Source organism: Rhamphochromis longiceps, linkage group LG6 (genome assembly GCF_057381845.1).
Source record: "Rhamphochromis longiceps isolate RC_006_pf linkage group LG6, R_longiceps_female_GT1.1, whole genome shotgun sequence".
In the NCBI taxonomy this organism is placed as follows: Eukaryota; Metazoa; Chordata; class Actinopteri; order Cichliformes; family Cichlidae; genus Rhamphochromis; species Rhamphochromis longiceps.
Window position 1 is genome coordinate 14,329,667 of NC_140562.1, and position 23,069 is coordinate 14,352,735.

General features: G+C 40.0%; 1 protein-coding gene across 1 annotated transcript; it reads left to right on the top strand.

Annotated features, from left to right (window-relative positions):
• The first annotated feature begins 153 nt into the window (after positions 1-153).
• Positions 154-22,048, top strand: LOC146667668 (lysophosphatidic acid receptor 2-like). The gene is made up of 5 exons (XM_085409319.1): positions 154-558; positions 11,323-11,789; positions 12,199-12,693; positions 14,625-14,884; positions 20,218-22,048. Exons 2-5 carry the CDS (start codon positions 11,543-11,545, stop codon positions 20,314-20,316), a joined length of 1,101 nt encoding a protein of 366 aa, XP_085265445.1. The 5' UTR covers positions 154-558; positions 11,323-11,542; the 3' UTR covers positions 20,317-22,048.
• Positions 22,049-23,069: the final 1,021 nt, after the last annotated feature.

Genomic DNA, 23,069 nt, shown 5'->3' on the forward strand with positions numbered 1-23,069 from the left:
ATGTAAAATTAGCTCCACATCCCTGGTTTTTATCTGCCGCCTGAGTAGCGTCCTTGCCCACTCTGTCAATCACTCTGACGCTCCGCTCTCATTGGCTGACATGCCCCACCGCCAGCCAAACAGGGTGGATACCAAAAACGCGCAGGTTGGCAGAAGGAACGACCAAAAAGCTCTAAGCTGCTCGTTTAGTAGAACGAGTTGGAACAAACGAGGGAGCGGCTGCCGCGCCCTGTGTACGCCTCCTGGGACAGAGTTACTGCGCACAGGTAACAAATGCTAAGCCCACCGGAAGCGAAACAAAAGTTCGAGTAAAGGTGACGCAGAAGACCGAGCGTATTTAACTTTGTGAGACTCAAAAGTAAAAGGTGGACTTGAGCCTCGATAGAAACAGAAAAAACCCCATATCATAGTAGTTTTTTCGGCCCTCTGTTTTTGTGGGGTTTTTCCTTTTTTTTCACTTTTGCTTTGTGAGCTGGGGAGGAGTTCTCAGGTGCGAAAACAAGCAAAGATCTAACCTGGATAACTATACCTGCTGGAGGCGTTCACAGACGACTAAAGGTGAGTTCAAACTCGTCTCCCGCTCCACATTCACACTTCTTCTGTATTAAAAAAAATTCAGCGGAGGGCGACGAGTTTGAAATGCGCGCCCGGGGAGAAGAGAAATGTTTGTACGGTGCTTCATTGTTTCCTCCGTGCGGAGGTCGCGACTCCCGTGAGCGTGCGAAGGTATCTGCGCGGAAGGAGTCTGGAGCTCATTACCTTACGGAGAAGCAGCCGTTCCCTTTTTTCTTTTTAATGCAGCTAAGCAGTTTTGCCACGCTTACTACGAGGGCAGTGTTAACTTTCTTCCAAAGTAAAACAACCATTTTTCTTCCCTCTGCCTTTATTTTCCCGGATATCTACACAGCACACTGCATATGCAAATAGAAAAGGAAAGAAAACGCCAAACGCACATTTACAGCACAGGTGTCGCCTACAGGAAAACAGCCCTGCAATAAAGTTAAACTGTTCCGTCTGTGGACACAGTGTTACGGCGTGTTCACTTCACAGAGTTAGTGTTGAGTTTACAGTAAGTCCCAAAAAGCGAAAGCAGCAAATCTGCATACGAAAAGCTTCACTTCAGGACCAGAGTACTGAGACAAAGTAAAACTGTATCTGTGCCTCTTCATAAACCACCATAAAGTTAACATCTCTGGTCTGCTTATTTTCTGATCCATCGCTCATTTGTACACTCTAACAAGGTGTCAGAAAGTATTAAACCTTTCTTTTTTTTTTTCCTGTTTAGTTTGACTAAGTTATTTTGGAGGGAGGGCTGTTCACATTATTCAATTCAGAGGTATAGAAAAAGCACTGATTTGTTTTTGTACTGAGTTTGAACGGCTGTGTCAGTGTTCATATGAAAGATGTGACAGGACAAACCTTATTTTGTGAATGTTAAATGGACTGGTTCTTGTATAGTGCTTTTCTACTCTACTCAAGCACTTTATTACACCTGGCCTGTCAGCTGAGGTTTGAATTGACATGACATGCTAATGATCACTGCATCGAAAGCATGTTTTTCACAAGTTAAAAAGAAAACACCAAAAGAAACAAACCTATTGAATCCCAGTCTTAAACATGCAGTAAACACACACCACCTCAAACTTGTATATACATTTTAAATGACATTCCTGATCCAGTCTCACTATTTATGCATATCAGCAGTGCATGTCCTCTGTCTTTATTACAAGATATTCACTTGGGCTTTAAAAACAAACAAAAATAAGATTACAGGAAATGCTAATTATGGGAATGAAGATTTAAAGAAAAACAAGGGTTAAGGGGGGGGGTGTTAAAAACAGCTTAAGTTTTAAAAGTGAAACAAAGACTGGATCAGTCATATCAGGAGAAACAAGCAGCTGTCTGTGCGTGTGTCTGGGTGATTAAAGTGCTATATATTCCATATAGTCCATATAGGTGACACATGGTGAGTGGTGTCAATACTTCACAGTAGAAGAGAGGGGGTCCTGTGGAGAGAAGTACAATCTCAGTTTTACCTGGAATCAGAGGTCACAAACACAATCAATTGTGTCTGCCTACACCGTCGTATTGGTTTCAGCTATTGTGGGGGTGCATGCATTTCCTAGTACGGTTTCCTATTCTAAAGAAAGGCTGGCTGAAGTCAATAAGCTAAGACTCTTTCTTTAGGGAGAAAGAGAGCAACACTGAGGGGAGGACGGAGAAAAGGCCTTGGGTGTGGCTCCCCTGGTAATGACCAGTTTCCATTCAAACCGGTGTTTACTGATCCCGTCGAGTCCTTTCACGCACAAACACAGACACACGATGCATGAAAACTCACAGGCTGCGCGCGCGCGCACACACACACACACAGTGGTCAAGTTTAGAGGAATGCGCAAAAGTCTTAATTAGGCGTGCAGGAAATGCTGTAATTGAATGTTAGCCGGTGGTGACAGTTGGTTGGTCTTTGTTCTAATGCAAGCTGGTTTGTTGTCGTGAACTTGTGTGTTCAGGTCACAAGTATCAGTTGTAAACCCACTAAGACAACAGAAAATGTGGGAAGGGGAAACTGCTAAATGTATGTGTGAATGGAGGGGGAGGGTATGAGACTGTAACCCACAACTTCCTAACATCAGCTTCTTTCTCCTTTTCACATGTCAAGTATTTGTTTGACATACGTACTCGTATGCCTAACGATTTTCGGTGTGTGTTCAGAACTGTAGCTGCTGTTACAGCTTAAGCTCGACTTAAGCTGACCAAGTTTTACTTTTGGTCTTTAGAGTGAGCCTGTAATAATACTTTATTTTTGTAGTGTTTATCAGATAATTGTATTATCTTTATGTAATAATAATAATAATAATAATAATAAAAATTTCAACATAAAGTGCATTTTTATTTTCTTAAAAAAGGCAGAAACAAAAGGTTATTTGACCAGCTTCACCTTTAAACTCCGAGTAACCTTAGCCAGCATTCTTTTGTAAATTAAGCTAAAACAGTGATCATCAAACACTTTAGTGCAAAAAACAACAAACTCATTGGACTCACAATACCTCCATGCTTATTTATTGTCTGTCTCTTTCAGCCAGTTATTTAGACAAACTAGCCTGTTCACATTTTCAGAGCTCAAGGCAGATCTCTCTTTTTTGTTACTATGTATTTTGCAAGTGAGAACAGTCTCTCCCATGGGACAGAAGTGGCAGGACTAACCAAATACTTGCAGACCAGGACTGACATCTGTGGGTAGGTCCCTGCTCGACTGGAACACAGGGCTCATCTGAATCAGTAGCACACTTTCTAACCCCCTGTCTTCTACCACTGATACTAGTCTACAGTCAAGAGAATTTGTAAGTTTGTCTGATGTTGACTTAGTAATTTTGGTCCTGAAGCCAGTCATTTCATCAAGTTTGGCCTGCCGGCAACTTTTGTTGGTACTCAAACTGCTAACTCTAACAGCTCCCACAGTTTCTGTGCTGCATTTAGATGGTGCCATAAAGTTAAAGTGCTTCAGTGCTATGCAAACTCTGTTTGCACAAAACCACGCTTTTATCAAGGCTTCTGTTGGATAGACTGTAGAAATGAAATTTGCCTTCGTTCAGTCCTAGCAACACGCTTTCTTCTGATTCTGCTGGGGTTTTTTTGGGGGGGGGTTTTTGTAGCTGTGTGTGTCACTGTAATCGGTATACCAGGAAATCATGCATTAACAAAAGTTCCCCTTTGCTTGAAATGTAAAGTGCGATTAAATATGTTAATTTTTTTTCACACAATGTTTTTTCAAATGAATCACAATTAACGCATTAAATTCCCACCCCTAATTTTTACATTCTTGAACATTCATCCAGAAGTTTGACATAAAAGGACAAAAGTAGTCACGTGTGAATGAGTACCATTACTGAGTATATATTTTAAAATGTTTTTTTTTTTTTTTTTTTAAAGTCTTAATGACCACATGGGAAAATATGTATTCCCTGACCGGTTGTCAAGTAGTTGCTGGAGGTTGCTGGCTAACACTAGGAACAAGAACCTTCTTGTTATTGCTTTGATCGTTAGCTGACTGCAGTGTTCACCTTTACACCACGTTCCAAATTATAATGCAAATTGTGTTTAAGTGTCATAAAGATTAAATACGTTGTTGTTCAAATAAACCCATGGATGGAATCATGTCTCAGAGCTCTTTGGATGATTGAAATCAATCTTGGACACCTATGATTATTAGTTTGCCAGGTGAGCCCAATTAAAGGAAAAACTACTAAAGAAGGATGTTCCACATTATTAAGCAGACCACCATTTTCAAGCAATATAGGAAAGAAAAAGGATATTTCACAAAAACTTAAGTGTGATCACCATAATGTTCAGAGATTTGTGGCTGAGTCAGAACACACATGGGTTCGTGCAGATAAAGGGACAATGATGAAGGTTTCTGCCAGACAAATACGTCAGATTAAGAGAGCAGCTGCTAAAAGGCCGTTACAAAGCAGCAAACGCATATTTGAAGCTGCTGGTGCCTCTGGAGCCCTGCGAACATCAAGGTGTAGGATCCTCCAGAGACTTGCAGTTGTGCATAAACCTTATATTTGGCCACCCCTAACCAATGCTCACAAGCTGAAACAGCTGCAGTGGGCCTCGAACTACAAGAAGACTAGTTTTCAAACAGTCTTGTTCACTGATGAGTGCAGTGCAACCCTGGATGGTCCAGATGGATGCAGTGGTGGATGGTTGGTGGACGGCCACCATGTCTCAACAAGGCTGCAACGTCAGCAAGGAGGTGGTGGAGTGTTTTGAGCCGGAATCACAGGGAGAGAGCTGGTCGGCCCCTTTTGGGTCCCTGAAGGTGTGAAAATGACCTCTGCAAAGTATGTGGAGTTTCTGACTGACCACTTTCTTCCATGGTAGAAAGAGAAGAACTGTGCCTTCTGCAACAAAACCATCTTCATGCAAGACAATGCACCATCTTATGCTACAAGGAATACCTCTGCATCATTGGCTGCTATCGGCATAAAAAGAGAGAAGCTCATGGTGTGACCCCCAGTCTTCCCTGAACTCAACCCTATTGAGAACCTTTGGAGCATCCTCAAAAAAAAAAAAATTGAGTGTGGGATGCAGTTCACATCCAAACAGCAGCTCTGGGAGGCTATTCTGACATCCTGCAAAGACATTCAAGTAGAAACTTTCCAAAAACTTGCAAGTTCCATGGATGCAAGAATTGTAAAACTGCTATCAAATAAGGGGTCCTATGTTAATATATAACTTGACCTCTTAAGATGTTTTTGATTGAAATAGCTTTTGATTTCAGTAAAATTGATCTACTAATGCTGCAAATTCAACAAATGACCATTTTCAGTTCTCTACAACCTATAAAATGTTTCAAAACTCTGTGCGTAATAATTTGGAACAGTGCATTTTAAGTTTTTTATTTTTGAGAAACTTACTGTTTTCATTGGCAGTTTTGTTGAGTAACATTTGAATTATACTCTAATGGTTGATGACTCAAAAATTATGCCAATCGGCCAACCACGCTAAAGCCATTGTCACATGTCCGTTATTAGACTGCGGGATAGTAACACTTACTTTTTAAATGTACAGGGAGTGCAGAATTGTTAGGCAAGTTGTATTTTTGAGGAATAATTTTATTATTGAACAACAACCATGTTCTCAATGAACCCAAAAAACTCATTAATATCAAAGCTGAATGTTTGTGGAAGTAGTTTTTAGTTTGTTTTTAGTTTTAGCTATTTTAGGGGGATATCTGTGTGTGCAGGTGACTATTACTGTGCATAATTATTAGGCAACTTAACAAAAAACAAATATATACCCATTTCAATTATTTATTTTTACCAGTGAAACCAATATAACATCTCCACATTCACAAATATACATTTCTGACATACAAAAACAAATCAGCGACCAATATAGCCACCTTTCTTTGCAAGGACACTCAAAAGCCTGCCATCCATGGATTCTGTCAGTGTTTTGATCTGTTCACCATCAACATTGCGTGCAGCAGCAACCACAGCCTCCCAGACACTGTTCAGAGAGGTGTACTGTTTTCCCTCCTTGTAAATCTCACATTTGATGATGGACCACAGGTTCTCAATGGGGTTCAGATCAGGTGAACAAGGAGGCCATGTCATTAGTTTTTCTTCTTTTATACCCTTTCTTGCCAGCCACGCTGTGGAGTACTTGGACGCGTGTGATGGAGCATTGTCCTGCATGAAAATCATGTTTTTCTTGAAGGATGCAGACTTCTTCCTGTACCACTGCTTGAAGAAGGTGTCTTCCAGAAACTGGCAGTAGGACTGGGAGTTGAGCTTGACTCCATCCTCAACCCGAAAAGGCCCCACAAGCTCATCTTTGATGATACCAGCCCAAACCAGTACTCCACCTCCACCTTGCTGGCGTCTGAGTCGGACTGGAGCTCTCTGCCCTTTACCAATCCAGCCACGGGCCCATCCATCTGGCCCATCAAGACTCACTCTCATTTCATCAGTCCATAAAACCTTAGAAAAATCAGTCTTGAGATATTTCTTGGCCCAGTCTTGACGTTTCAGCTTGTGTGTCTTGTTCAGTGGTGGTCGTCTTTCAGCCTTTCTTACCTTGGCCATGTCTCTGAGTATTGCACACCTTGTGCTTTTGGGCACTCCAGTGATGTTGCAGCTCTGAAATATGGCCAAACTGGTGGCAAGTGGCATCTTGGCAGCTGCACGCTTGACTTTTCTCAGTTCATGGGCAGTTATTTTGCGCCTTGGTTTTTCCACACGCTTCATGCGACCCTGTTGACTATTTTGAATGAAACGCTTGATTGTTCGATGATCACGCTTCAGAAGCTTTGCAATTTTGAGACTGCTGCATCCCTCTGCAAGATATCTCACTATTTTTTTTACTTTTCTGAGCCTGTCAAGTCCTTCTTTTGACCCATTTTGCCAAAGGAAAGGACGTTGCCTAATAATTATGCACACCTGATATAGGGTGTTGATGTTATTAGACCACACCCCTTCTCATTACAGAGATGCACATCACCTAATATGCTTAATTGGTAGTAGGCTTTCGAGCCTATACAGCTTGGAGTAAGACAACATGCATGGAGAGGATGATGTGGACAAAATACTCATTTGCCTAATAATTCTGCACTCCCTGTATTCTGTTTGATGTTTCAGCCGTCTAATGTGCAGTCAGCAGCTTTTGAAACAACCAGCACTGAGCATTCATGCTACAGTAAAATTACCAGTTTTAAAATGTTTATATTTTTAACAAATCTAAGTAATATTTTGCAGCATTAACTTCCTGTCTTACAAGATATGACAGTGTTGCAGTTTCCGGTAAATTTCAACATTTCTATTATCACCATTTTCCCATCATCTGATAACTTTTTTTTTTTTTTTTTTTTTTTTTTAAATTTGAACATGCAGACAGTCTGAAGAGGAAAGCCCAGCTTATAAGATGAAGTTGATATCCGCCGTTGCATGTTATCTCCAATGAGGGTTTTAGACTTTGCTGAGCCAGCTAACATTGTGTTGAGCTAACCTTTATGTACCCGTCTACAACCTAGACCAGAGTTGCTGCAACAGATTTACTATTATTTCTCAATTTGTGTGAGTAGCAAGCTCTTATTAGTGCATCAGTTTGATATTTTGGGAAATGACACAAAAAGTCTGGCCATTAAACTGTCCTACATACAAAAAAGTGTTAAATCTTATTTTTACACTTTACATCAGATGAGACAACACGATTTGTTGGTGAGCATTAGCAGTGTGCCTTTAGCTTCACTTTTACAGTACAGAAGTATTATCAACTTAGTGGTATTTTTTTTAGTTACCTAATTCTGAAAATGCTGTCAGTTTCCTTTTAGGCAGCAAGTTTTTATTTTTATTATTTGTCTACCAGATATTCACTCTCGCCAACTTGAGGCAGACTATTCAGTAACTTCTCACTGACTAGTCACTTACTTTGTGTGTCCTCTGTATAACCTTGGTCACATAGCAGCATGTCTGTTGTGCCTAAAACGGTGTAGAAAATGCAATGAGCACTTCAGTTGTGGCACATCATGTGACAGCAGCTGCTTAGTGCAGCTTAAGATGCACTTTGCACTGAAGCGTTGTGGTTTTGTGCTTTTTTGAAATAGGAAAATACAAATTCGCAGAACTGTCAGCCATAGTGCTCAAGGTGCCTTCTGAAATCAAGGTATGTTTGCAGGTGAAACTTAAATGGCAGTTGGACATCTAATTATGACTTAAGAGCTCGTCTTTTTATTAATATCTTTGGCTCAATGCACATGTAAACATTTCGATGTCAATTGCAGACTAATGTTGGGCTTTTACAAACAGAGTTGGCCAATGTGATTATGCATTTAAAATAAAGAGTGGACTTGTCCACTTAGTACAATGGGTAAAATTAAAGTATGACTTTAAAACACAAATCCAACAACGAGAACTTTTTAAAAAAAAAAAAAAAAAAAAAAAAAAAGCTGCAGCTGCTGGTCGTATGTAGTCGAGGTAGTATTGCATTCATAAAGGGAATAGCATCCTTCTTACCTTCCTGTTGCTCGCCACAAATTTGTGATGTTGTTCGGTGAGTTTCAGACACATTCCCATGCACACCACTGTTTCACTACTTTTAACCATTTGGATCCTTCCACATTCTGTCACCACAGGGATAGAATGTGGAAAGGCTTTTTTTTTCTTTTTTAATTTCCTCACCTGTTTTAATTTGTTGCCTCGATCAAAAATTGAACCCTCTTTCCTGCAGTGGTCTCATCCATCACTTCATTTCCAACCTGTGACGTTTGCACTCCCGCTGCATTTCTCACATTTTTAATTTGGCATTTCTTTCCACACATCCTTGGTAGGAGAACGGGTCACTAAGGGTGTGTGTGTGTGTGTGTGTGTGTGTGTGTGTGTGTTTGGATTAAGATTGAGTTACATAGCTGGATTGTGTAATTGTGAGGTGTGTCTCTTCTGCAGGGAGCAGCTCTGCTGTTTCCATTGTTGGGAGAGTTGAACTTGGAACTGACGGCACTGCGGTGTTGTCGTGCAGTGCTGCGTTTCACAGGAGAGTGGAGACTGTGCGAGGTTGTGCTGCTGACTCAACAATAAGAGCACACTGTGCAGCATGTACAGGTTTACCCTAAATAAGGGATTAGTCAGTTGTTGGCTGCGTTTTGATCTGGGCTGTGTTTGGTTTCAGTTACAATCATTTAAAGCCTTGCCTGTTCTTGTTGTGACATGTCAGATAGGAGTTACTCAGTCGTAGTATATGAACGTAGTGTATAACGTTGCTTTTCTTACAAATCAAGGTTTTCTGGCTTGTACAGGGCAAAGTTACTTACGATGTGATTCTGTGGTAAATGTATAGATCCTTATTTCTATTTTTTGCCAAAAAAAGCTAACAACCTTTTTGTTGGGGCTTCAAACCTTAACCTTAAAGCTTACGTGCTGGAGACGGCTCAGTAGCTAAGGATGCGTTAGATAAGTTGATTAATCAGATAGTTAATGCAAGAAATGCCACTCACGTATTTCAACAAAGCTGATTAGATGTGCACGTAGTCTGAGATGTTCTGAACAACAACAACAAAAAAGTGATGCGACTCGCTTCCAGCAATTACTTCTCTGATAATGTAAATTGATTTCAGTTCAATTGAACAGGAAAATAGTTGCTGTGCACTCAAACTTATTTTCTGCAGCACGACACTGAAGCATCAGAGGACTGAAAGGGGAGGTGACCTGTTTATCCACAGCTTGCGTGGGGGCAAATCTTGCATACTGCTTTATCTTTGTTGGCTGGGTCAACTTTATTATCGCAGCTTAGCCCTGTTTGGGAACAGCGTTATCTTTCTAGGATTATAAAATAAGTGTGTGTTCGGAAACTGGCCTCTGAGTGCATGCTTTGTAGTGCATTGTAATAAGTCATGTCAACATGTCTGCATTAGTTTAACAGGAAGAAGAGCCTCTGTATTTTTGATAATATTGGAACGTCACATGTCAGGATAATCTATTTAGATGCTGCCTTCAGTACATAGATTTGATGAAGGTTAGTGGCGTTAATAAAGTGCTCATTTGTATTGGTGCAAAGTCAGTTTGAACTTGCTGCCCTACCTTTTCACTGTGAAAGAATATAACGGCAAAAAGCAGAATGTTTTCTTTTCTTTAAACGCTCAGTAGGGGTGTTTAGTTTATTTAGGTGATTTTAATGAATTATTTATTGATACCTTACAATTTTCATTCCATATTAGGTATCACATTTTGTTTGGCCACTAGATACAAAAAGCTTTTCTGGTGATTTAACCCCAACCTGGGGGGGGGGGGGAGTCCAGTGCTTTTACCGCTATAGTGCTGTATATCTCTGTACAAGGGCGTCTAGAAATGGTTTGTTCGCACTGGTGTTTGACTCTGTTAAGACAGCGCAAATGCATAGATGTTCTGACTGTAATTTGAGCTTGACCTGTGATGGACGGCAACACCGGGATAAGCTACAAGGGACAAAAGCCACAGCTATTTTGCATGATAAACATATTTGTCACTGTTTTCCAGTAATAGTCTGATTTATAGCCATAGTAAAATGCCCCTGTTAACATCTATAATTGTCCTTTGTGCAGAGCAGACCAAAGTAAAGTAGTTTGGCCATAATGCACAGAACCACATATGGATAAAAACCAAACATGTATTTGCTCAAACGTGGTGGTGGTGGAGTTGTGTTGATTTATTTATTTTTTTTAGATGTGGACACCTTGCAGTTCCCGAGTTGACCACGTACTCATCAGTATACCAAAGTATTCTAGAGTCAAATGTGAGGTCATATGACAGCCAGCACTGAGTGATGCAACCGCACAATGATCCCAAGCACAGCCGGTTACTTTTGTTGGAAAAGGAAAAAAGAATCGAGGTGTCGCAATGGTTCAGTCAAAGTCCAGACCTCAACCTGACCGGGAATTAAAGAGAGCGGAAATGACTGCCTGCAAGCTGCAATGAACTGAAACAACCATGTAAAGAAATTCCTACACTGTGATGTGAGAGACTAATAAAGTAAAATGGCAAATCATGACTTTAAGTTATAAGGTCTACTTAGTATTTACCTCATCTTTAGACCTGGTAAATACTTGGTTATTTTGTCATCCAAATATTGCTTTACTTCCTTCTTACCTTAATCTTGTCAAACTATATTATTTTAAATGTTTATTCTCTAAATGCTAAAAATTTTAAGTTAAATATTTGCTGTCTATGTTGGATATCATTTCACTATGACCAGTTTCTGTAGTTTGTTAATAAATGCTTATCACTGATTTTGAACTGTTATGCATAATTTAATGTTTGCTCAAACTTACTACTTTTTCTCCAGAATGTAGATGTGCATCCAGAGAAGTCCCCAGGCTTTCAGACGTCTGGATAACTCCAGTCCTCACCTGCACAGCTAATGGCATGCCGATCTCCAAACCTCCCAATGTGGCAAGTGTCAGTGGTGCCCTAATCCTCCTCCTTCTACTCTGCGTCTGCAACACCACCCTACTCTTTCTACTCATCAACGTTTTTCTCATCCCACACCCCGCTCACGCCTCAGGATGGGTAACATAACCGGTACCTGCCATGACAATGAGACCATCGACTTTTTCTACAACAACAGTGGAAAAGCCATTAATACTCAATGGAAAAAGCGTGACGTTCTTATTGTCACGCTGGGCTTGATTGTTTGCTTCATTGTTATTTTTTCCAACTTTTTGGTAGTAGCGGCCATTTTCAAAAACAGACGGTTTCACTTTCCCATCTACTACTTGTTGGGTAATATGGCTTTGGCAGACCTTTTTGCAGGTAAATTTTTTTCCATTTATTTTTGTAAAACCATTTGTGAAATAACTTAAGTTCACAGAAAACCCTTCACAAAGAGAAAGTAGAGCAAAATAGAAACACATTCTCACAGTTGTTTCCATTGAAAAGCAACAGTGATCTCTTAAACGCAAACCATGAATGCCAAGTTGGGGATTCTTGGACAGTCAGGCAACCTTTTGAGTTTGATTTAATAGTACTCCTGACTATTTCAACTAAGTTTGTACTGATCACAGCGATAGCATGTTACCGCGATGAGTCTCTGACATCCTCATATTTCATGTAAAGATTGTTCATTGTCCTGCTCTGGTAACAACGATAGACTCTACTCAGAATGTAACAGTGTAAATAGTTTACCTCTGTTTAAAAGATCTCCTCACTTTCCTCCTCCTAGGTTTTGCGTATCTCCACATGATGTTTCATACTGGTCCCTGGACTATAAAGCTATCACCGAACCAGTGGTTTACTCGTCAGGGGTTGATAAATACCAGCCTGACAGCCTCGGTCCTCAACCTCCTATTCGTGGCTGTGGAGCGCCACCAGACTATCTTCAACGTCCAGCTACACAGCAGCATGAGCACTCGGCGTGTTTTCATAGTCATGCTGTTAATTTGGCTGGTGGCAATAATCATGGGCCTCGTTCCCCAAATGGGTTGGAACTGCACGTGCCATCTAAGTGAATGCTCCACCATGGCACCGCTATACCACCGCAGCTTCCTGATATTCTGGGCCGTTCTTAACTTGATGACCTTCTCCATCATGGTGGCCGTATATACCCGGATCTTTCTTTATGTGAGGCACAAGGGCAGGCAGATGTCACAGCACACTTCGACGACAAGACAGAGAGAAACCATGATGAACCTGATGAAGACAGTCTCCATGATCCTGGGTAAGGGAGTGCACACAATACATATCAAGTCAAATAGTTATGTTTGGGAGATAACTTTGCGTTTTTAGCTTCATTTAAAAACATCACGCTAACAGAAAAGCTTTTGAAGAACCCAAAATGATGATAAAGCGTGTGCCGACCTCAGCACGGCAGCCAGGCCGGTTCCTGTTACCTGTTCACTGCTTTTGAACAGGTAAAAAAAGCAGCGATGAGCAGTCGGGCTGCATCCTCCATTTCTACCTGTTCATGTTTCTACAGTAGAATCACCATGGAGATCACTTTAAAATATCTTTGAACTGGTTTTCAGATTTTCTTTGTGTTGCTTATTTTGTGAAAACACTAAAAGAAAGCTCTTACATGTGTACTCATTAGGACAGGGATTTGTGTCAGTGCATTGCACTGTAGCCTAAGGTTTGTATTGTTAACTGGTAATTATGAGAATGCATTATGGACTAACATGAAAATAATAATAACAAGTTTTAGACTGCTCTCTGGCAAGTAATTACCGTAATATATATTGTAGAGTGTCTACCTTACAATATGAAATGAAACGCCTTGAAGGTGACTGTGATTTGGTGCTATATAAATACATTGAATTACTTTTGAGAAAATAATGGGGTGTGTGTGTGCTGAACATTTGTTGTGAAGGACTCACAACCAACCAACCAAAACATTCCAAACGATGTGATGCTAATTCACTCCCGAATATTAAAAATCTCTGTGTGCAAGGGACGAGGCTGAAAATCACTGACCTGTAAATCAGTTCAGTTTGTTCTCACGCTTAACTCTGTCACAGTGTAGACACCAGTCTGTCCTCTGCTTCACTCAACACACTGACATACTTGAAGTAGCAACTTGGAGTGAGCATTCAAACTATTTCTGGATGAAAACCACGGCTTCAGATTTGGAGGTGTAGATTCTCATCCTGATCACTTTGCAATCAACTGCAAACTATCACAGTGCAAGCTGAAGGTCACCACCTGATGGCCAACACAACAGCATCTGTGAAAGGCAGAGATGAGATCCTGAGACAACCATGGCTGTGCCTGGAAATTCTATTGATGATAAAAATTATGAACACTAAGTGTACATAATTTAAGTGACTAAGTGATCGCAGTGCAAACCATTGCCATCTAATGAATTCTACTGAAAGTTTAGTTGGAGAAAGTTGCAGAGGATAAAGTTTCCCGGGAAACGTTTATCTTGATCAAACACAGCCAGCCTTCTCGGCCCGTGCAAGCTCGTCTCTTTTCTTGTCTGTTCCTGTAAAAATAGGCTTTACACACACATTACCTCCTCTCTTCCTGGTACTGATTTCTTCTTATTTTCTAATCTAGTCTTTCTCCTTTGCTGCTCTACTCTCACTGTCTCATTCTGATTTATTTTGATTTCAATTAAATTCCTCCAAATTTACCCCCCCCCCCCCCCCCCCAAAAAAAAAAAAAAAAGAAAACACCAAACAAAAAAAACCCCACAAGTGTTTGTCCCGTCACTCAGCAGCCAGGATTCAGTTGCTCTGGCATGTAAGGAAGTTGAGGAAAAGCCAGAGCATGTCCTGACAGGGAGCTGCATAGTTTTGTTAGCATGACAGAAAACTGCTCGTTTCTGCCTGCATGACACTGCTGACAATTTGTACCTGCGAGCAACATCATCAAGACAGTGAGGACATTTCCTCATTTTATCATTCTGAGAGACACATAAAGCCACTATGCACCTGAGTGTGTGGTCTCACATCCTTTAACTGTTTTTGCAGCTGGTAGTTTTGCATATATTAGTGCTGAGCATGCTACCAAAGTCTGCAGATATTATACAGAACAGACTACTGAACTGGCTAATCTGTGTGGTGTGTGTGTGTTCCCTCATATGCTTCCCCCTACCCTTAGAAATTAACAGAGTTGTAAAGAATTTCTTTCTCCCCCCTGACTCTGTAGGCTGCTTTGTGGTCTGCTGGACACCCGCACTGGTTGTGCTGCTGCTCGATGGTCTGAACTGTGACAGGAGTTTGGTGCTAGGCCCTGAGAAATACTGTCTGGTGCTGGCAGAGTGCAACTCCTTCGTCAACCCCATCATCTACTGCTTCAGGGACCAAGACATGAGGAGGACCTTCAAGGAGATCCTGTGCTGCAACTGGTCTCAGAGGCACAAGAACAGAGGCTTCTCTGAAGTTAAATTTCACACCGTGGAGCAAGAGGTACTGTCCGAGAGCAATGGAATCAATGACAGCAATCACAATCAAAACAAGCACATGCTCTAAGGACTGTTTATGATTTTAGGCCACTTGGTATCATGCTGACTGTAGTCAGATGATCTGTCCATCTAAATATTTTGAGAGAGATGTGCGACAGCAGCGTAGCTGAATGTGGCTCGTTGTTGTTTTGTTTTTTTTGTTTGTTTTTTTATCTATCTATATATCCATTAGGGGTGCAACGATACACAAAATTCACGGTTCGGTTCGATACTTTGGTGTCACGGTTCGATATTTTTTCAATACAAAAAAATGTTCATGCTTTTTTAATTTGTCATTTATTAAAATTCTAAATGTATATTTTAACTCAAACGTACAGTTTTTAAATTTAATGTTGCTGAAACAACAAAGGGATAAAATAATAAATCTATCTGATCGAGAAATCACTCATCTTTGGAAAAAGAGAGTTTATTACAGAGAAATGGCTCTTTCCAAAATAAAAGCTATACTATACGCTTCTTCTGGGCTATATTCTCAGCAGCATATTAAACATATCAGGTCCCCATAAGGAGAATCCTGTGCTAACGGCTGTCTAAATGATTCGGGTAAAGTTTGTAGCATGAGTGCTTGTTGTTTTTGTCTGCTTCCACTTGTCTTTGCACTAGGATGATGTCGACGTAAATGTGCGGTCATATTAATTTTGTTCCCACTAGTGCTGTCAGCACTAGTGGGAACTGGAATGACGTTAACGCCACAACACTGCAAATCTCCGTTAACGAGCTACCGCGGATCGCCCCGTGCGTGGGGCTGGCGCAAACTGCACTAACGCAGTAGTTCCCACCCATGTAATTGAGCATTGCGTGGCACATCTGACATACTGTTTTACTTTTGTCCATGACGCGCTTACCTTCAGGGTCATACTTCACATGAAGACCAAAATAGTTCCAAAGGCCAGATCTGACTGAGGGTGGGGGAGGTTCAATTTGCCATGTTGCAACGAGCTTAGCTTCTGTCTTGCTAGCTTGCGCTGCGCTCAGTGGATCTGCGCTCGACAGTGCAGCCTAGGCGGAGTAGTTGAACGCAGATCCACTGAGCTCCCAACACAGACAGCATCGTAAGAAGAAAAGTTGATAAAATAAATTAAAAATTTTGTATTGTTCGATACATATGCGTACCGAACCGAAAGCACTGTATCGAACGGTTCAATATCGATATGAGTATCGTTGCACCCCTAATATCCAGATAGATAGATAGATAGATATTTGTTGTTTAATTTCCTGAATGTCATGCCTGCAAAAAGTCCAGTTTGTGCCAGGTTTTCAGTCTATATACACACAGTTTACACACTGCATCCAGTAGTTTCATCCATCTGTCAGTGAGACCTGGCAAATCGGCAACATGCGACACAAATCAGGGAAGAGCAGACACAGCTAGTCTTTGCGCAGGCAGGCTGATCAGTTAGGTGTCCGATGTTCTTGTTTGTTTTTATTCTTATTGTCACTTCAGTGCTTCTTACTGCAAAGAGCTGAAAAGACTCGTTAATTAATTACTTATATGTAAAATGTTGCAGAACCTCTCAACATCTCCCTCCAGTTAAAATTGAACAACAGGTTAGAAGCAGTTTGATCAGAGCCAGCTGCATAAAACTGTAAATGCAGCATGCAGGGATAGTCTGTAAAGTGCTTCACATTACTGTCTCCACTCAGTTATACTGAGAACTTGGGTTGCGGAAAGATAACTTTTTAATTATTATTAGTATTATCGTTGTTGTGGCTTACTTTTTCCTTTTTTTTTTTTTCTTTTTTTTTGGTGCATATTTTGGGGAAGTTTCTATTAGGAAAAACCACGTATCTTCACTGTAGTGCTCACTTCCCCAGTCAAAGCCTTTGTGCTGTTTTTTCTTTTTTCATATATTCAGCTGAGAGCTTGTCTATGGTTGTATTATGTGAAAATTGTATTAGTCTTTAGAAGTGCACCAGAAGCCACAAGCACGGCGTTAATGTGCACTTTGCATACATGTGAGTTATTGTGTTCTTGTCTGTCTGAGCGATTGTAAACAAATGTGCTTTTTTTGTTGCGCTGTAGTATCAGTGTTGACTGGTCCAAGAGATGGTTTAGTTCATGGCGATTGGTCACATCACAGCATTTATTGAGGCGTAAACAAACACTGCACTTGTAGAATTTCTTTTAGTAAGGATGTGAGAAAAAACACATTCAGAGAAAACCTCCAACAGAGGTCCAAAACACAGAACTCATTCAACACAGTGACTTTGTGTCAAATGTTCCATAACTTAAACTTTGATATTCTACAATGTTTCTTTTTTTTATTATTATTATTTTTTAATCTAGGATCTGTTGGTTGTGTGCTTCTTTCAGTTCTTGTTTCTCACACTTTAATCCTGCCACTAAATTCTCTGTGGGGATTTGTGGCAGACTGTGTCAGTCAGTAATGTGGAAACTGGTAAAGCAAATGGCCTTTCTGTTTCTGTTCAGCTCACAGCTGCAGACTCGTCACCATCATTCAGAAATCCCCCACTTCTTTTGTGTGTGCGCGTTGCACCTGGCCAAATCAGACTAAACTATGATTTATGTGGGGTCTTGTTTGCGACTGCTTTGCATTTACCTTCCGTTTCACTGTCAAATGTAAGCCGACTTTGCTAACTTTGGTATTAAATCTGAAAACGTGCGACATCTAAACCCATGCTCGAATGTGTACCGCACGTGTTGAGAGAGTACACACTGCTGTGTGATGCTGTTGATGGAGGAGGTCAAGAGCTGAAGAGTTGACAAGTGGGTGGAAGCTGGGAAGAAAGAGGCACACAGCCAAAGAGCGATGAAAGTGTTGGAATGCGAGCTAAAGACAGAAACAACAGGGCTGCAAAAATGTTATGTTGAGTTTGTTCATTGTTCAGTTGACTCTACAAAATGTTGGGAAAACTAAAGATTTACCTAAATAGCTACACAGTGCTGTAGGCAGTTTTTCTGTGTAAAAACAAAATTCAAAAATTAAGATGCAAACATAATTCACAAATTGACACTTAAAGTATTTTGTGAAGGGGGAAAAAAAGGAAAAAAAAACTGTCACTGTAAATGAGATACATGACCTTTTTTTTTTTTTTTTTTTTTTTTTTTAAATATTCAAAACATTTCATTTATTCTACAGACAGGCACAATTAAACCCAACGTTTAGCTTCATCATTATTAGGATTTTTATGCGTGATATCTGTTTGTAGACTTATATAATTGTATGTAATTATACATGTATATTGCATATTGAGGTAGGATCAAATGAGTTTACCTTTAAGTCTGTACCAACCCTTTCTTTGTCTCATTATTGTTTAAAGTGCATTTTGTTGTTATAGTCAACATAGTCATGTTCAAAATAAATCAATCATTCAGTGAAAAAAAATAAAATAAAGTATTTTGTAAATAGCCACTTTATTAGCCACTTAGCATGCTAATTAACTGCCACCAGTAGGGACATTACTGTATAAGCTTTCCTGTGTGTCAGTAGTGCTGAAATAAGCGTCTTTGACTGGATGTCTTATAGGAGTGCCAAAAATTATATTAATAATTGTTGATCATGCTGAAATTCTGTCTCAACATCTGTTAAACATGGACACTAAAACAAAATTGAAAAATAAAACAGGCAAACATGTATTCTGATAGATTTTAAGTTGCTACAATGATTTTAGACAGACTTTCAGGCTATTGGTGCAATTAACTGCACAGCAAGTCATGCTAGTTGTTAGATTATTCCATTCAAAAGTCCACCAACACAACTTTTTTTTTTTTTTTTTTAAATTTAAATTTGGAGTCTTTGCGGACTTACTGTCTTGGAATTGGCGTCAAGTGTCCATTTGAAGAACTGCAGTTTTTGGCACTTCGGCACTGACTTTATTTTTGCGTCACAAAGTTTGTTGCTTAGTAAGAAACTCCTAGCCCTAACCCTAACCCTCCCATTTAGGTTTCTGATTTGCCGTCGTTAATATTTAAGCTCGATATCGCAAACTTCAAAGCTTAGAATTACGGTTTGAACCTTCAGTTCTGTCTTAACCTGTTCAAAATTTGGTTGTGTATGCGCAAAACATCTGTGTTCACACTGTGTCCCATCATTCATGCAGAATAAAGGCCACAAATATAATTCCATGCATATGCACTTTTATCCAGCCATCAAATTTTCCAGGCCAACTTTTTAACCGAAGGTCAAGGAGTGACCTTCACATAGCTCCTCAAAATCCCAATCAGTGAGGTTAAATCACCTCTCTGCCTTATGCTATAAACAGATTTGGTAATTACCCAAATGCCTGGAATTATCCTGTTGCCTGATGCAACTATTACTCTAGTTTATGCTGACCGTAACATTTCTGTGTCCTGCGTGCACTTCATTAATCCATGTGTTTTGTAGCTTGTGTACGCTCATGTTGTGGTAGTGTTTAAACCAGTCCAGATGTGTGTTGGTGGTTAGCGGGTCATGCTTCTTGCCACATTTCCTCTGACTCGTTACTCTGGCATGTGTGTTCAAAGAATACATTCTCGGTACAGAGGAAGTGCTGCAAGGAGTGTGTTATCTTGTTAGTGTGCACATGCATTCTTGAGTGAGAAATAATTCACAGAAACATTGTCTTTGTTTTTTTTTGGGGGGGGGACATAAAGATCAAAGAGAGGCATTTGGGCCACTGAAAGGAAGTTGCATCTTTAATAGAGCGCGTTAACTGTAAGCGCTCTCAAAGAGCACAGCATTGTGTCTGTTTATACATATATATCCTAATTATACCTCTTGTCATTTAGATTTTAATTAAATCAAAGTTTTAACCGATTGTTATATTATAGGCGTACTTTTTTGTTTTTGTTTTTTCCTTGGTGTTGTTCCAGCAATTCAGGAAGTTTTTTACGTGATTTTTGGGCTTTTTTTTGTTTTGTTTTAAATTTTGTACATTGTTACAACTAATAAGAATAAATGCACCATCTGTGTACGTCTGCAATTTGTTTGGTCGTGTGTGTCTGTTGCTTTGCGGTAACTGCTGAAATTTGCAATTTAGAAACATGGCAGGTCGTGTGGAAACGCTCCTTTGGGTATGAACATGAAATTCATCTCTTTCTAACTGCTTGTTTGTTTGTGGGTTTTATTTTTTATTTTTTGCTAGTTTTCATATGACTAACCCACCCACCTCCCCCCTCTCTATTTTTCACATTCTCCCCGTTGCATCTAATCCCCATTTCTTATCATTGTCATGATTTTTTTTTGTTAATAATTTTTAAACCCTTCACCCTCCTGGTTCTTTGACCTCATTTTCAGTTTCTCACACTCTTGTCTGTTTCTCCACCTTTGTCTCTAGAATGGTAAGTCTCGTATCCCCAAGGCGAAAGAGAGGAGCAACGGGGCGCCTCTCATCCGTGCCAGCTCAGAGGACATCCCTGCAAGTCTGATTAACTGAGACCAGCTGAGAAATTTCGAGGCATGCACACATACATATCTAAGTGAACTTATCTGTGTATGTACACAAAAATGAGCCTTGAGCTGGTTCTTCAAGGATTATGTAGATTTTTTTTTCTTTTCTTTTTTCTTTTTTTTTTTTTTTTATTTTATATAAAGGGTTTTACCTCTGCTGTGGGTTTACAGTTTCTGCAGCTACTGGTAGAAGAGATACACTCTTTGGCTGGAAGCTTCATAACAGCAGCTTGATCTTCTCATTTAAACACAAGCCCGCCATCAACACCTCCCCTGCACAGACGCGTACACATTGTTGGGATCACTTGGACAACATGGGAGACACACGTGAGAGTTTCCTGTTGAGACATGAGTGACTCGGCAGTTTTTTGTTGTTGTTTTTTTTTTTTTTTTTTTTTTTTCCCCCTCAGTGACAACAGTGATGGAAGAGCAACACCTGGAAAGCTACACAGCAGACCGTGGAATAAATGTGTGAAAATGTGCAATCATAAAGAATGCGCTCTGTGCTTTAGTTATGAGCCACACAAGAGTAGTTTGCTGGCTACTCTTAGCTTAAGTTAATGTGATCCAAGTTGTTACCACTAGTGCAGTAAGTCCTCCTTAATAAATTTCGGGGTGTTTATTTAATTGCATGACCAGAAAGCTTTTTGTGTGTGTGTGTGTGTGTGTGTGTGTGTGTGTGTGAGTGAGAGAGAGAGAATGTGAATAAAATACTAGAAACACGACTTTTATAACGTGGATTGATTTAAAAAGTAAACAGTAAAGTCCTGGAGGATGGATTTTATTGGCCTGTGTTATTTTGAGTAAACAGTCAGCTGTTGTGTATGCAGATATAGTTTCAGACAGGGGCCCAATGGCCACTCTGAGGGCATTAATAAGTATTTTAGTAACATTAAAGTTATAGATTAATCAGGTTTGATATTTTTAAACTAGTTCAAAGATTTAAAACTATTTTAGTGGGTTTCTTACACTTTTTGTCCAATCAGCAGCACCTTTTTTTTTTTTTTTTTTTTTTTTTCTTCTTGCTAACATTTGTAGATGGTGTTCCTGTCACAAATGTTATATGGATTGTTGTTGTTTTTAAATCCCTCAAGGTATACGTGCCTGTTATGGCGCACAGTTTTCGTTTTCTTTTATTCGTCAAAATGAGCGCCGTGCCTTGTAAATCTACAGCCAGTGAAAAATGTGGTTACAAATGTTGCGTTTCTTTTTAATATACAGCCAGTGTGATATAAGAATGAGATGCAAGTTGTTGTTTTTATTTATAGTTTGCTGCTTGTGTTTGCATAATGTAAATTGTCTCTGCTCAGTGAAAACAATGTTCACTTACAATGTTTGTCATAGAAATATACAACTTAAATTTGCAATGACGTTGTAATGGTTGATATTGTAACAGTATTCAGTAGTAATTTACGGGGGGATGAAGCCCATCATTTGTCAGCAGGATGATAATCCACAAATGTTTTTATTGCTGAGTAAAGTGAGTAAAGCTTTTGAGTAAAATATTGCAGCTGATTAATATTGATTTTTGGGAGAAACTGACATGTTTAAAAGAACCGTTGACGGCTGTAACACGTTTTCTGCCATTATAATCTGCTCTCTGAGTGATGCCATTAAAAACGTGTATCTTGCTGACTGTGGCCTGTTTACAGTGTTGTCACGTCTTCCTTCCAGATTGGAGGCGGTTGTTATCTGTTTGCAGCTGGACGAATGGATCGTATGATCTCATTGAGTTTCTTTTTAGGCACCTTTGCCTCACTTGTTGGATCATTTGCCTTATTTTCCTTAGATCGAGGAACAGTGTCTGTCTGACTGGTAATGTCTTTCTTCTCATCCTTGGAAAGTTTCTTTTTTATTTGCTCTCCAACTCTTTCCAGCCCCCCTTTGTCCTTCTCCTTCCTTCCCGGTGAACCAGTTTGACTCGTCTCTTTCTTTGTGTAATCCATCGAGAGTCCTTTCAGCAATGTCGGCACTTTCTTGTTTGCTGTCAGTGACGGTTTCTTCTTGGAATGCTTGTCCTTCCTCGACTTTTTCACACTCAGTTTGTCCAGCGACAGAGCGTTCTTTTTGCGTTTCTTATGAGGCAGCACCCTCTTCAGTTGACTCCAGGTCTTTTTCAGAGGTGATTTCTTCTTCTTCTTCTTCGGCCAAAAGATGGTTGTTTTTGAGGAGGAGCCACCCATTGCTGACCTGCAGGAAGAAGTAAAATGTGATCAGCACAAACGCACAAGTTTGTTCTGGCAGCTTTTTACAACAGTTTAACACAGCTATAAATATACCTCATACATAATACCTAAACAATTTGAAAGCTAGATTTTAAGATTGTTTAAATAAAAACTCCTAACGTGTAACTGTGTCTTGATGCATGCGCAGTCATCCAGGTAAGAATGTGTAAGTATATTTGGAGTTTTGGGATAAGCAAAATTTGAAAACATCAGCAGGGTCATTCCAAGCTGATGGTGGTTAAATGTATTTCAGTGTTAGGTCTTAGAAAAGGGCTGTATTTGATTATTACCTACTCATCTGGTTAATTTGATTATATTACAGAGTTTAGTTCTCAGTCAAGGAGAAAGTTAATTAATGATGGTGATCTAAGGTAAAGACGCCCAACAAGGCTCAACATCCTCTAGTGGGCTCCTGCCCAGCACTGTGACAGCTGATTGGCAGTTACCATAAAATACCAGAAGTGGCAGCTCCACCATTGGAGCCAGGTGGAACCTCAGACTGTCCAGGAGCTAA